This window comes from Natrix helvetica, assembly GCF_964273705.1.
Source record: "Natrix helvetica genome assembly, chromosome: 3".
NCBI classification, from domain to species: domain Eukaryota; kingdom Metazoa; phylum Chordata; class Lepidosauria; order Squamata; family Natricidae; genus Natrix; species Natrix helvetica.
In genome coordinates, this window is record NC_138549.1 from 174,192,486 (window position 1) to 174,207,326 (window position 14,841).

General features: G+C 45.6%; 1 protein-coding gene across 1 annotated transcript in view; it reads right to left on the reverse strand.

The window, feature by feature from the left end:
• Positions 1–12,478, reverse strand: part of LOC309390403 (tyrosine-protein phosphatase non-receptor type substrate 1-like) — a 155,066-nt gene extending 142,588 nt beyond the window's left edge. The window contains exons 1-2 of the mRNA XM_081949722.1: positions 12,415–12,478; positions 961–1,033 (exon numbers count right to left, since the gene is read on the reverse strand). Of these exons, the coding sequence (XP_081805848.1) occupies positions 961–969 (9 nt within the window). The 5' untranslated portion in view covers positions 970–1,033; positions 12,415–12,478. The remainder of the gene's footprint in view (positions 1–960; positions 1,034–12,414) is intronic.
• Positions 12,479–14,841: the final 2,363 nt, after the last annotated feature.

Below are 14,841 nucleotides of genomic sequence, written 5' to 3' on the forward strand. Positions count from 1 at the left end.
AGGGACATATTATCTCAGGGGTGTCCAAACTTGGGAACTTTAAGACTTGTGGACTTCAACTCCCGCTGGCTGGGGAATTCTGGGAGTTGAAGTCCACAAGTCTTAAAGTTCCCAAGTTTGGACACCCCTGTATTATCTGGTCCTTTCCATCCTAGGAAGTGAGATTTTTTTCCTTCTGCCCCAGGGAAGGGAGGGTTAGGCCCGATCCTCTTAAGCCCCGTTTCCCAAGCATTCTGGACTTGGGGCGTCTCAACTGCATTGGCTCCCAACCTGGAACTTAGGAAAGAAAGAAAAAGGGGGAGTAACCCCCCCTCTCTTATATCCGTCTTGCTCTGTTTGTAGCATGTGTGCAAAGTTTATCTTTACCCGCTAGATTAGAATCAGCAACTCTCCCCTGTTAAGATGGATGGACTTCAACTCCCAGAATTCCTCAGTTAACAAGGCTGGCTAGGGAATTCTGGGAGTTGAAGTCCACCTATTTAAAATTGCCAGGGTTGAGAGACACTGCATTAAAAACAGTCATTCAAGTCAGAGTAAGTTTATAAAGTAATATTGTATTATGTAACATATTAATACATAATACATTGTAAGCCCCCCAGAGCTGCTTGATATGGGGATGAGTGGCCTATACATTTAATAAATAAACATGGAAACTTTGAACCAATCACCAGGAGTCAGAGAGTTCTAGTCCCCCCTTAGGCATCCAAGCAGGCTTGGTGACTTTGAACCAATCACCAGGTGTTTGTGAGTTCTAGTTCTACTTTAAGCACGGAAGCAGGCTGGGTGACTGAACCAATCACCAGGAGACAGTGAATTCTAGTCCTGCCTTAAACATGAAAGCAGACTTGGCGACATTGAGCCAATCACCAGGAGACAGAGAGTTCTAGTCCCGCCTTAGGGATGAAAGTAGACTTGGTGACTTAGAATCAATCACCAGGAGATTGTGAGTTCTAGTTCTACCTTAGGCATGAAAGCCAGCTGGATGACTTTGGTCAGTCCCCTCTGTTTCAATCCAACCCTCCTTATAGGTTTGCTTGGGAAAAAAGAAAGAAGAGATATTAGGTATCTTAATACAATACAATACAATAGTAGAGTTGGAAGGGACCTTGGAGGCCTTCTAGTCCAACCCCCTGCCTAGGCAGGAAACCCTATACCACTTCAGACAAATGGTTATCCAACATCTTCTTAAAGGCTTCCAGTGTTGGGGCATTCACAACTTCTGGAGGCAAATTCTGTTCCACTGATTAATTGTCCTCACTGTCAGGAAATTTCTCCTCAGTTCTAAGTTGCTTCTCTCCTTGATTAGTTTCCACCCATTGCTTCTTTTTCTGCCCTCAGGTGCCTTGGAGAATAGTTTGACTCCCTCTTCTTTGTGGCAACCCCTGAGATATTGGAAGACTGCTATCATGTCTCCCCATCTTGAGTGCCTTGCGTTGTTTATTTAAAAATAATAATGAAGATGGGATGTAAGTAAATAAACAAATGACACATGATGTCATTTTGGGTTCTCCCAGATGCCACTAGGAACTGTGTCAGATGAGGATGCAGAAATAGAGAGCAAGGTTACGCAACTTCTTACATCCCATCAAAACAAATTGTGTGGCAGCTAAGTTATGTAAATTGTGGAGAACAAGACTGGCTCTGTAGACTATGCAAAGAGACTTCTGCTTTCTGGATTTGCGAGGAATCATTGTAGCATAATACAAAAGTAAGATTTTATAGATAGAGACATACAGAATAACAGAGTTGGAAGGGGCCTTGGAGGTCTTCTAGTCCAACCCCTTGCTCAGGCAGAAAGCCCTGTACCATTTCAAGCAAATGGTTGCCCAATCACTTCTTAAAAACCTCCAGTGTTGGATCATTCACAACTTCTGGAGGCAAGGAGTTCCACTGATTCATTGTTCTCACTGTCAGGAAATTTCTCCTTAGTTCCAAGTTGCTTCTCTCCTTGGTTAGTTTCCACCCATTGCTTCTTGTTTTGCCTTCTGGTGCTTTGGAGAACAGGTGGACCCCCCCTTCTTTGTGGTAACCTCCCCCCCCCCCAGCCAGTCCTTTTCATTTGACTTGACCAAGGATCTCCAAATTTGGTAAATTAAGTCCAAATGAAGACTTGTGAACTTCAACTCCCAGGATTCCCCAGTCAATTTAAAAGTCAATTAATTAAGAGGATGACAAAGTTGGAAGGGACCTTAGAGGTCCTCTAGTCCAACCTCCTCTGCTCAAGAAGCAGACCTTACACCAAGGGTGCCCAACCTTGTTCACTTTAAGACTTGTGCCCAAGATTTCAAAACTCCCAGAATTCCCAGCCTGCGTGGACTTCATTTCCCAGAATTCTGGGCTGATTGGGGAATCCTGGGAGCTGAAGTCCACAAGTCTTAAAGGGGCCAAGGTGTGGAGACGCCTGGACTAGACATACTCAGTTCCTGCAACCGTCCGTTGCATGTTTTAACCTCCAGCCCCTTAATCATCTTCCTCTTCTCTCTTTCTAGCGCCATGAGGGCGAACCTATGGCATATGTGCCAGAGTTGGCATGCAGAGCTCTCTCTGCGGGCACATGCACTGTCACCAGCTGCTCTTCTGGTTTCCAGCTGGTCTTTGCAGGCGCCAGAGTGCCGGAAAACAACCTGAAAATGCTCTGAAAATGACCCACAAAATGGTCAAAAAAACAAACTGTTTTTGGGCCATTTTCAAGCCGTTTTCCAGGCCATTTGCAGGCTGTTTTCTGCGGCATTTTGAGACCATTTTTGGGCTGTTTTTCAGGCAAAAACGGCTGGAAAAATGGTGTAAAAATAGCCCGGAAAATGGCCTAAAAGCAGCCTGAAAAACAGCCCGAAAAATGCCCCAAAACGCTCAAAAAACAGTCATGCGCACAACGGCCAGTTGGTGTTTGGATTTTTGGTGCTCTGGTGCGCACGAAGACCAGCTGGTTGGCGCACATGTGCATGCCACTGGCCAGCTGGCCTTCAGGTTTCCGGAGCTCCGGCAAGCGCATGGACACACTTTCCGGTTTGGTCACTCGCTTCCGAAAAGGTTCGCCAGGACTGTGATAGAGTCTCAACATCTTTTTTATGCGCTAGTGATAAATCTCCCTCCTCTCCCTCCAGTTATGGTAAATGGCTGCCTTTGAGGTGGGTTTAAAAGCTGGAAGCCATCAGTATGACGAGGGAATCTTTGTGTTCTTGTCCTACTGAATGCACAGCTGGAAGAAAGGCCCATCTGGATTCAGCTCCAAGTGGGGGGAAAAGACACTGGAGACAACGGAGGCTGCTGGGAAAGATGGTTTTAATGGTGGACAGGACCACTTGGCTTGAGCTCCTAAACAGAAAAGGGGGATCAGATGCTTCCAGATGTTGGGTGAAGAAGATAAAAGAGAGAGAGATGCTGAAAGTCCCTGGTTTTATGCCCTCTCTGGCCTTTGATCTTGATGGTTTAAAGGCCGCCGTGTCTGACGTAATGCAATTGCAGAAGCTGGTCATGAAAAGCTGGCATATAATTCATTTCAACAGCAGTCTAGCGTAGCCATTGGTCACCACCTTACGGGAAAAAAAGGGTTGAGTTTGGAAAAAGCGCAGAGAAGAGCAACTAGGATGATTAGGGTGCTGGAGGCAAAAAAAAACATAATGATGAGAGGATGCAGGAACTGGGCATGTCTAGTTTAATAGAAAGAAGGACTAGGGGAGACATGATAGCAGTCTTCCAATATCTCAGGGGTTGCCACAAAGAAGAGGAGAGTCAAACTCTTCTCCAAAGCACCTTCAGGCAGGACAAGAAGCAATGGGTGGAAACTCATCAAGGGAAGAAGCCACCTGGAATTAAGGGGAAACTTCCTGACAGTGAGGGCAATTAAGCAGTGGAACAGCTTGCCACCAGAAATTGTGGGAGGTCCATCCCTGGAGGTTTTTAAGAAGAGACTGGACAGACGCTTGTCTGAAATGGTATCGGGTATCCTGCTTGAGTAGGGGGGCTGTGTCAGGGGAAAAAAACACCCTGTTAGAGACCGATGAACCGTGGCTGATTCCCTTCTGCATATCTTTTGAGATATTTAGAAAAATAAGTCTTTAAAAGTATTCTAATTAATAAACAAACTTTAATAATAAAATAATAAAAGTAGATGAAACAGAAATAACTAATTGGTTACATTTTGATAATGAAAGCTACGTTAGCCAAAGTTGGCTGCCGAACAAAGAAGAGAGGAATTTTGGAATGTGTAACGCGTGCGCAATAAATCACTTTCAGATAAGAACCTTTTTTTTTTGTTTTATGACCTGCGCAATAAAGCTTTCTTAGTTTAACTCTTGAGTGTCAATTCAGGCAGTTCAGGCCTAGCAAACCTTTTAACATCGTGACACCCCTTCTTTTGCTAGTCTGGGCTGACGTCATCAAATCATCAATTAAGGCACATCTTCTTTCGCAGATATTCGTGTTGATTTGTGGCAAGTAGTTTGTTAAGCATGTCTGCGATCTGATCATGTGTAGAAACATATTGCAATTTAACAAAACCTTGCTTAACTAATTGCTTTGTGTTTTGATAACGAATGTCAATGTGTCTGGACCTAGAACCTGTAAAATGTGACTCAGAAATATAAACAACAGATACATTATCTTCCATCACAGTGATTGGTCGAATCGGACGTGTCCAGATATCTGTGATCAAAGCATCAAACCACGTTAGAGAATTACAAGCATCTGAAACACAAGCATATTCAGCTTCAGTAGATGAACATGAAACAAAACTCTGTTTTCTCACTTGCCAGTAAACAGGACAACCATTTAGGAACATCATGTAACCAGAAGTGCTTTTGCGTGACTTCTTGTCGCTCGCCCAGTCGGCGTCGGCAAAACAAATCAACTTTGGTTGATCAGTGTGTGTTGGTTCTAGCAATAACTTCATGTGTTTAGTGTGTTTTAGGTATTTCAACAACTTCTTAATGCATGACCAATGAAATTGTGTTGCCTTACCTACGTGTCGTGATAAAAGATTAACACTAAGTGCGATGTCAGGTCTGGTCCAACTACTAATGTATAATAGTGAACCAATGACTGAACGATAGAGTGTTTGATCCTCGAACTCAGGACTTGGTTCATGTGTTAAGTTGTGAAAATCTGTTTGCATGGGTGTCTTTGTTGTGCTAGCATCTTTCATGTTGCAATGATGTAGAATGTGGTCAATTTTCTCCTCTTGTGAAAGACTAAACCCCTTCTGTGTCTTTTCAATTTGAACACCTAAATAAGTGCTAATGTGTCCTAAAGATTTTAGTGTGAAGTATCTCTGCAAACTTTTGGCAAAAATCTCACTCATTTTCTTATTTGGACCAATATAAACAATATCATCAACATAAACAAGAATTATCTCATATGCATTGTTAGATCTTTTTGTGAACACGCATTCATCAGTTTCGGACTTAATAAAGCCCATTGAATTTAGTTTGTCAGTAAGACATAAATACCACATTAAACCTGACTGTTTCAGACCATAAAGACTTTTGTTCAGGAACCAGGTATCCCCTTCTTGCTTTCGGAATCCTGGAGGGCTTCTCACGTAGATCTCTTCATCTAGGTCTGCATGTAGATAAGCTGTGTCCACATCAAATTGGAAAACTTCTAAACCAAGAATAGTTGCAGTGGTTAAGGCAATTTTTACACTTTCAGTTCTGACTGTTGGTGAGTAAGTGTTTGTGTAGTCCTCAGGATAACGTTGAGCGAAACCCTGAGCTACCAGTCTGGCTTTGTATAAAGAATCACCATTTGGTTTCTTCTTGATTCTGTAGACCCATCGGGTGCCAATGACTTTCTTGTTTGCTGGAGGTTTTGCAGGTGTGAATACATTAAGTTTCTTCAAACTGTCCATTTCATCCTGCATTGCATCATACCATTTGTCTTGTTCTGAATCAGGAAGCTGTTTGATTTGTGTGAATGTCTCTGGAGGAAGAGTAACGTTGCAAATCAAAGGTACTGGTGTTTTTGTCAGTTGCCATGAATAACGTTGTGGAGGGATTCCTTTTGTGGCCCTCTTGGAGCGTCTAGGAACAACAGACCAGTCTTCTTCTTCTTCTTCATCATCATCCTCGTCCTCACGTTCGTCGCTAGCATCAGCATCCGCGGCTTGAGAAGACGGAACATCAGGTTGTGAAGAACTGGTAGAAGGAACATCTGCCTGCGAATTATCATCAGGCTGCGTGGCATCTGGAACACCATCTCTAGGAAAATAAACTTCAGGATCATTGGAATGAATCCTGGACCAGTCAATGTCTTCCTCAAAATTAGCAGATTGTGAAATGACAATCACATGTTTAGTATCAATGAATTTGTACCATTTTGAATTATCATCAATACCCATAAATCTTAGTCTCTTTGCTACTGCACCTCCCTTTCTTCTTTGACTTAAGGGAGTGTTCACCATAGCATATGAACCAAAAATGTGGAGGTTCTTGAGATCAGGCTTGTAGCCATACAGCATGTAGAAAGGAGTTTGATTGATTACACTGCTCCAAGTACGGTTGACAATGTAATTTGCATATTTGATTGCTTCACCCCAGTATGCGTTACTGAGATTGGCATCTTCTAGAAGACAACGCATCATGGTTTGTAGAACCCCTTGTCTTCTTTCTACGACTCCGTTATGAGCCGGTGTATATGGAGCAGATGTCTGATGAAGAATTCCATTCTTACGCATCCAGTCCTGGAAACGCTGAGACATGAATTCTGCACCACGGTCACTCTGGATTCTGGCGATGCGAACTTGGTATTGTGTAGAAACAAACGCTGCAAAGTCTTTAAAGATCTGAAAGGTCTCAGATTTCTCTCTCATAGGATATACAAATCCATATCTAGAATGATTATCTACAATTGTTAAAAAATACTTTCTGCCACCAAGGGTTGGTGGGAAAGGACCCACTATGTCAGTGTGTACCAAATCAAAAATGCGTGTTGACCGGCGTGTAGCGTGTTTGGGAATTGCAGCCGCCTTGGATTTAGCCTTTTTGCAAACCGCACAATCCAAAAACACCTTACACCCCTTTAGATCCAAACCTTTTGCGAACTCCGGCATCTTTCTAAGAACACGGAAACTGGCATGCCCCAATCTTCTGTGCCACTTGTGAATACACCTGGAATGCAAAGGTTTACCAGTTAGTGAATTCTCAACATTAACAGTTTCATGAGGACCCTCAGGCTTGCTTTGAGCAATCTGTTTCTGTTTTCTCTGTTTGTTGGCTTTAGGAGCCTTTGGCACAGTAACGCTTTCTCTCTCTGGGACAACTCTCTCTGGGTCTGCGTTGTGCCTTTTTGGAGTTTGCATACTTGCCTGTGCTTGCCCTTTAGGCTTTGGCTTTAAGTAATAAACACCACCAATCAGCATGGTTTCAGCAACAATATCACCATCTTTAACTAAGTAACTTGCTTTTTCGAGGTGGTGAACCTGGAACTTTAAATCTCTAGACAAGTGACTTTGACTAAGCAAATTACTGGTTGCTGAAGGTATGTAATAAACATCAGGGATGTGTGTATCGAGCTCTTCAATGTAAACAGTTCCTTTTCCCATAACCTTGCAAGTGTGGTTGGTGAAGGAATACAGTTCTCGATACTCGGGCTCTGGTTCGCCCATCTCTGTGAAAAGTTCCCTTCTGTGGGTAACGTGCACAGCTGCTCCACTATCTAAAGTCCACAAAAGACGTCTGTCGAACTTTGGATCAGGTTGTGGAACGTTGGTTATGGCCAGTGTTGCAAGCGGAGCTTGTGGATCACGCCTTGGACCACGACGACCTTGTCTTCCGCCTCTACCTCTGCCTCTGGAATCTGTTCCTCTGGGCTGGTACGTGACGGGAGCTGGAACTCGTTGGGGACAATCCCGGGTGTCATGTCCCACACGGTTGCAGGTGTAGCATTTTGGCATCCTTGGAGCGTAGCCTCTTCCTCGGAAGGGACGTCTGGCTGGAGCCTTTGGTGCTGGAGGTCGTTGCAGATGTGGGGTAGCTAACCTGATAGCTTCGTCTTCCACTAAAAGTCTGCAAACGTGGTTAACTGTGCGTTGAGCAATAGGCACGTAGTTAATCTTTGCAACAGCATCTTTCCATTCATAATTCAATGAGTTAATGATGATGCTAATCATTTGGATATCATCGATTACATGGCCATTTTGTCTCAATTCACTTCTCATTCTTTTCAGTTTGGTCAAATGTCCACCAATTCGTTCACCAGGTTTCAACTTCGAACCATGGAACTCAGACATAAGCAAACATGAGGATTCAATTGAAACGGGCCTGTAGCAATCTTCCAAAATAGCCCAAATTTCTTGGGCAGTTGCATCAGGTGGAAAGATACCTTGGATCTCAATTTCCATTGACATGAGTAAAGTCGTGATAGCTCTGTTTTCAAGGTTTCTTATTGCAGGTGTCCAGGGTTGACGGGGAGGATCAAAAACCATGGAATATGTGCCTTCTCTTCGAAGCAAGAGCGCAATTTCACTGACCCAGGCTTTATAATTCTCTCCTGACTCCTTTAATTTGGACTCACCAGTCAAGGGGGTGACTGTGAATACCTGCTGAGGAACAATTTGTTGCTCTGGTTGCAAATCTGGTTGTTGAACCAGGGGATGCTGGGGTTGCATCATTGGCCTTTGCGTGGCAACATCAAATTGGCTTCCTCGAATTCGCCTTTGGCTTTGCCTTATTCCATCTAGGGAGAATTCCACACCGCCAGGGGGTATTGAAGACTTAACCTTTGGAGACAAAGTTTTGGCTTCTAAAGGACTCATAGACATATCTCTGAAAATCTGGTCCAATTGCTTAATCTTTTGCTGTAATAATTTTTCTCCGCCAGCAGATGGCAGTGCAGCTTCACTTTTTGGCTGCCTCTCCTTTCTATACGTATGCTGAAGTTCAATGGGCTCAAAGGGACCACGTGACCTCGGTGACGTGTACATGTCTCTTTGTTCTAATTGACCAGTGAACTCTGTGGGGTGTGTCTTAGGCTGTTGTTTTGAAGAAGACAAGATGGCGTCCTCAGACATTTTGGGAGTGGGGGAGCTTCTTCTACTTCGCCTTATCTCTTCAAAACACACTCTCGCCTCCCTAGCATATTTTTCAAACAGTTCTATTTGATCTAGATAGCTTTGCATTTCTTGCTCATCATCTGGGGAGATGTTATAAAATCTGCTTTCTGCGTGGGAGGATATTTTCTGTGCCGGCAGTTGCCATTCATCAATCGTTTGATAATCTGCGAGGGTCTGGGAATGGAGTGGCTCTGGCAGAGTGGGAAGTTTTGGCTTGGCCCCCAAAAATTCATAATCTCCTGGAGATATTTTAGAAGGAGGAACCACTGACCTCGTTTCGTGGATGTCGCGTCCTGTAGCTCCTTCTCCCATATTTGGCTCGGCACCTGAAGGAATTTGTTGTTCCTGAAGCACGTTTTGATCTTGCTTCTCTGTGTCCGAGGGAGCCTCCTTGTCAGAGGAAGCTGATCCTTCTGTGCTCGCCCCATCTTTCTTTTTCTTTTTTTTCTTTTTCTCCGACATTGCTAATTAGGCTTAGTCGGTTATCTTTAGATAGCATGAAGGGAAAATACAGCCATAAATTGTAACCATCTCAGCTGGTATCATCAAAAGCCAAAAACTCTGCTACCAAGGTGTCAACCAAACCTCTGCTACCAAGTTGTCAGGGGAAAAAAACACCCTGTTAGAGACCGATGAACCGTGGCTGATTCCCTTCTGCATATCTTTTGAGATATTTAGAAAAATAAGTCTTTAAAAGTATTCTAATTAATAAACAAACTTTAATAATAAAATAATAAAAGTAGATGAAACAGAAATAACTAATTGGTTACATTTTGATAATGAAAGCTACGTTAGCCAAAGTTGGCTGCCGAACAAAGAAGAGAGGAATTTTGGAATGTGTAACGCGTGCGCAATAAATCACTTTCAGATAAGAACCTTTTTTTTTTGTTTTATGACCTGCGCAATAAAGCTTTCTTAGTTTAACTCTTGAGTGTCAATTCAGGCAGTTCAGGCCTAGCAAACCTTTTAACATCGTGACAGGCTGGACTAGAAGACCTCCAAGGTCCCTTCCAACTATCCTGCTTGAACAGGGGGCTGGACTAGAAGACCTCCAAGGTCCCTTCCAACTATCCTGCTTGAACAGGGGGCTGGACTAGAAGACCTCCAAGGTCCCTTTCAGCTCTATTCTGCTTGAACAGGGGGCTGGACTAGAAGACCTCCAAGGTCCCTTCCAACTATCCTGCTTGAACAGGGGGCTGGACTAGAAGACCTCCAAGGTCCCTTCCAACTATCCTGCTTGAACAGGGGGCTGGACTAGAAGACCTCCAAGGTCCCTTTCAGCTCTATTCTGCTTGAACAGGGGGCTGGACTAGAAGACCTCCAAGGTCCCTTTCAGCTCTATTCTGCTTGAACAGGGGGCTGGACTAGAAGACCTCCAAGGTCCCTTTCAGCTCTATTCTGCTTGAACAGGGGGCTGGACTAGAAGACCTCCAAGGTCCAACTTTATTCTGCTTCAGCAGGGGGTTGGACTAGAAGACTTCCAAGGTCCCTTCCAGCTTTATTCTGCTTGAGCAGGGGGTTGGACTAGAAGACCTCCAAGGTCCCTTCCAGCTCAATCCTGCTTGAGCAGGGGGTTGGACTAGAAGACCTCCAAGGTCCCTTTCAGCTTTATTCTGCTTGAGCAGAGAGCTGGGCTAGAAGACCTTCAAGGTACCTTCCAACTATCCTGCTTGAACAGGGGGCTGGACTAGAAGACCTCCAAGGTCCCTTCCAACTATCCTGCTTGAACAGGGGGCTGGACTAGAAGACCTCCAAGGTCCCTTTCAGCTCTATTCTGCTTGAACAGGGGGCTGGACTAGAAGACCTCCAAGGTCCCTTTCAGCTCTATTCTGCTTGAACAGGGGGCTGGACTAGAAGACCTCCAAGGTCCCTTCCAACTATCCTGCTTGAGCAGGGGGCTGGACTAGAAGACCTCCAAGGTCCAACTTTATTCTGCTTCAGCAGGGGGTTGGACTAGAAGACTTCCAAGGTCCCTTCCAGCTTTATTCTGCTTGAGCAGGGGGTTGGACTAGAAGACCTCCAAGGTCCCTTCCAGCTCAATCCTGCTTGAGCAGGGGGTTGGACTAGAAGACCTCCAAGGTCCCTTTCAGCTTTATTCTGCTTGAGCAGAGAGCTGGGCTAGAAGACCTTCAAGGTACCTTCCAACTATCCTGCTTGAACAGGGGGCTGGACTAGAAGACCTCCAAGGTCCCTTCCGGCTCTATCCTGCTTGAGCAGGGGGCTGGACTAGAAGACTTCCAAGGTCCCTTCCAGCTTTATTCTGCTTGAGCAGGGGGCTGGACTAGAAGACCTCCAAGGTCCCTTCCATCTCTATCCTGCTCCATCGAATGCCAATTCAGTCGAGGACTGTCGATAGAAGGAGAGGCAGAATCGAAGGCCAGTTTCCCCATCTTTCTTGCAACTCCTGTACGTTTATTTTTCAAGAATAGAGTCATTGATTCTTCTAGATCCTGGACCAATGTGTGATAGGGACCCTTAAACAGGGGGGTCTGTCTGTCGGGTGGCACCAGTACCGTCCTAGCTTCTCTGGGCATGAGTGGGTGGCTTTGTCTGCTGGAGGCAGCGGAGAAGAGGGAGCTGTCTCCGCGCTGGGCTGAAATCCCGAGAGGATAAGGTGGGGGGGGGGGGGGTGAGACCATCGACACCCCCCCCCCCCCAGGCAAGGGAAAGGATAATGTTTGTCATCTCAATTTTTCCAGCAAAATTTTGTTTGCATAAAAGCCTTCAGAGTACAGGGAACTGAAACACATCTTCTTACCACATCTAAACACCTTCCCTATTGGGGCTCCTGCTAATGTCTGTAGACTTCAGCACCCATCATCCTCGCCCAGGGAGGCCTTAGACCAGTGTTTCTCAACCTTGGCAACTTGAAGATGTCTGGACTCCAACTCCCAGAATTCCCCAGCCAGCTGGCTGGGGAATTCTGGGAGTTGAAGTCCAGACCTCTTCGTTGCCAAGGTTGAGATACACTGCTTTAGACCAATGATGGCGAACCTTTTGGGCACAAAACTGGAACACACATACATGCGTGAGCATTTGCTGGCTGGTGTGTGCATGCTTGTTTTTTGGGGGCATTTTTCAGGCTGTTTCCAGGCCATTTTTAGACCGTTTTTTGAGCTGTTTTCAAGCTGGTTTTGGGGCCATTTTCAGGCTGTTTTTCAGCCTGAAAGTAGCCAAGAAATGGCTCAAAAAGCTGCCTGTTTTTTAAACCAGAAGAACAGATGGCAATGGCACATGTGCCCACAGGGAGGGCTCTGCGTGCCACCCCCAGGTTCACCATCACAGCCTTAGACTTTGGAGGCCTGGGAAAGCTGCTAGACCAGGGATAGCTGATCTTTTTGTTGTCGCGTGCCAAAAGGACATACATGCGCCAGTGGTGGGCTTCAACATTTTTTAGAACCACTTCTGTAGGTGTGGCCTGCTTTGTGGGAGTGGCTTGCTGGCCATGTGTGACTGGGTGGGAGTGGCTTGGGAGTCATGTGACTGGATGGGCGTGGCCAACTTGTAAAATGTGGTGAAACTCACTTAACAACGCTCTTGCTTAGCAACCAAAATGTTGGCTCAGAAACTCTGGCATTTGAAGCACGCAAGTCTTAAAGCTGTCAAGTTACAGGACCCTTGCACCCCTAACCCTTTAGAAAAAAATACCCCAGGGATGTTCAAACTTGAGAGCTTTAAGACTTGTGGACTTCAACTCCCAGAATTCCTCCTCCAGTCATGTTGGCTCAGGAACTCTGGCATTGAAGTGTGCAAGTCTTAAAGCTGTCAAGTTACAAGACCCTTGCACCCCTAACCCTTTAGGAAAAAAAAAAACCCAGGAGTGTTCAAACTTGAGAGCTTTAAGACTTGTGGACTTCAAGATGGAGACAAGGAGAAGAAGGAGAAGGAAAGAAGATGGCGACAGGAGGAGGAGGAGAAAGAAGAAAGAGAAAGAAGAAAGATGGAGAAGGAAGGAAAATGCTGACAATGAGAAGAAGGGGAAGGAAGGAAGATGGAGATAAGGAGAAGAAAGGGAAGGAAGGAAGATGGAGACAGGAGGAGGAAGAGAAAGAAGGAGGAGGAAGAGAGGAAAGAGGAGAAGAAAAAGATAGTGGGAAAAGTGAAGGAAAAAGAGAAGGGGAGAAAGAAAAGGGGAGAGACAAAGAAGAAGAAAGAAGAAGAAAGAAAGGGAAAAGAGGGAAAGGGAAAAGAAAGGAGAAGGGAAAAGGAGAAAGAAGGAGAAAGAGAAGAAGAAAAGGGAAAAGAGGATGAGGAGAAGGACCAGGAAGGGAGACAAGCGCAAGAAAAGGGGGAATGAAAAAGAAAGGAAGGAGGAGAAGCAGCCTCCTTTCATTCCCTGAGGCTGCAGAAGAAGGCAAAACCTTCCGAGAGACAAGGAAGAATCCAGATGTTTGCAGAAAAAGATTTGTTGGTGCGTGTGTCTGGGGAGGGGGGGGAGAGAAATGTCCCTTGCACATTGGCGCTTGTTCCAACCGGCGGCCTATGCGCAGCAGCCGTAGTTGCCACAGCTCCCCTGACCTGAATACTGATGCACTACCCTTCAGACACAACAGGGTCCCTCTTTGGGGGGAGAAAAAACCCGCGCAAAAGCCACAATCCCCGAGTGTGTGTGTGTGTGTGTGCTCCGTGCACGATAAAAGCACCTCCCCAATTCTTTCTCCCCGGCTAGCGGCTGCAAAAGGAACCTCTGGCAAATCCATGTATCAATCGGATTCACGGCAGGCGGTCACCGGAGCACGGATTGGGAGGGGAGGCGGGGGGCTTCTTGGGAAGACTCTGGAGGGGGGGAGGTCCCGCCTGAGCTAGAGGTCAAGTGGCGACCCGCCAGCGGTACAGAAAGGCCAAATGTGCCGACTCTCGAGACGGGAGAAGGTGTGAAATGCCAGCCGTCATCGATCGCAAAGCAGAAAGGAAGAATTTTTACCTGGGAAAGGAAAGCAAGAGGTGTAGAGGTAGTTCTCGAACTTACGACCGTTCGTGGAATGACCGTTGGAAGTTACGACGTTGGTGGGAAAAAAGTGACTTAGGTAGGGCTGTGTTTCACGCTTATGACCGTCGCAGCATTTCCATGGTCACCTGGTCAGAATTCGGACTCTTGGCAAACTGACTCATATTTATGACGGTTGCAACCGTCTTTTGCGACTTTGCGACCAGCAAAGTCCATGGGGGGGGGAGATAGATTCACTTAACAACCGTGTTACCTAACAACTGCAATGATTCACTTAACAACTGTGGCAAGAAAGGTCATCACATGCGGCAACACTCGCTTAACAACTGTCTCGCTTAGCAGCATAAATGTTGGGCTCCATTGTGGTCTTATGTCGAGGACTACTTTGTAGCTAGATAACTACCATGGAGTCCAAAATTTAGGTTGCTAAGCAAGACATTTCTTAGGTGATTTTGTCCCATTTTACGACCTTTCCTGCCACAGTTGTTATGTGAATCACTTCCGTTGTTCAGAGAGCAAGATGGTTGTTAAGGGGCTTCCCCATCATCTTTGCTTGTCGGAAGGTCGCAAAAGGGGATTGCGTAAGCCCGGGACACTGAGACCGTCATAAAGGTGAGTCAGTAACCCAGCATCCCAATTTTGACCACGTGGCCATGGGGATGCTGCAAGGGTCGTAAGTGTGGAAACGGGTCCCCAAGTCACTGTTTTCAGTGCTATTGTAACGTCCAACGGTCACTAAATGAACTGTTGCAAATTGAGGACTTCCTGTTACGGAGTTGGAAGGGACTACCAGTCTCAGAATCAGAGGAATCAATCGCTCTTTGTCAGAAATGGGAAAGTAGGG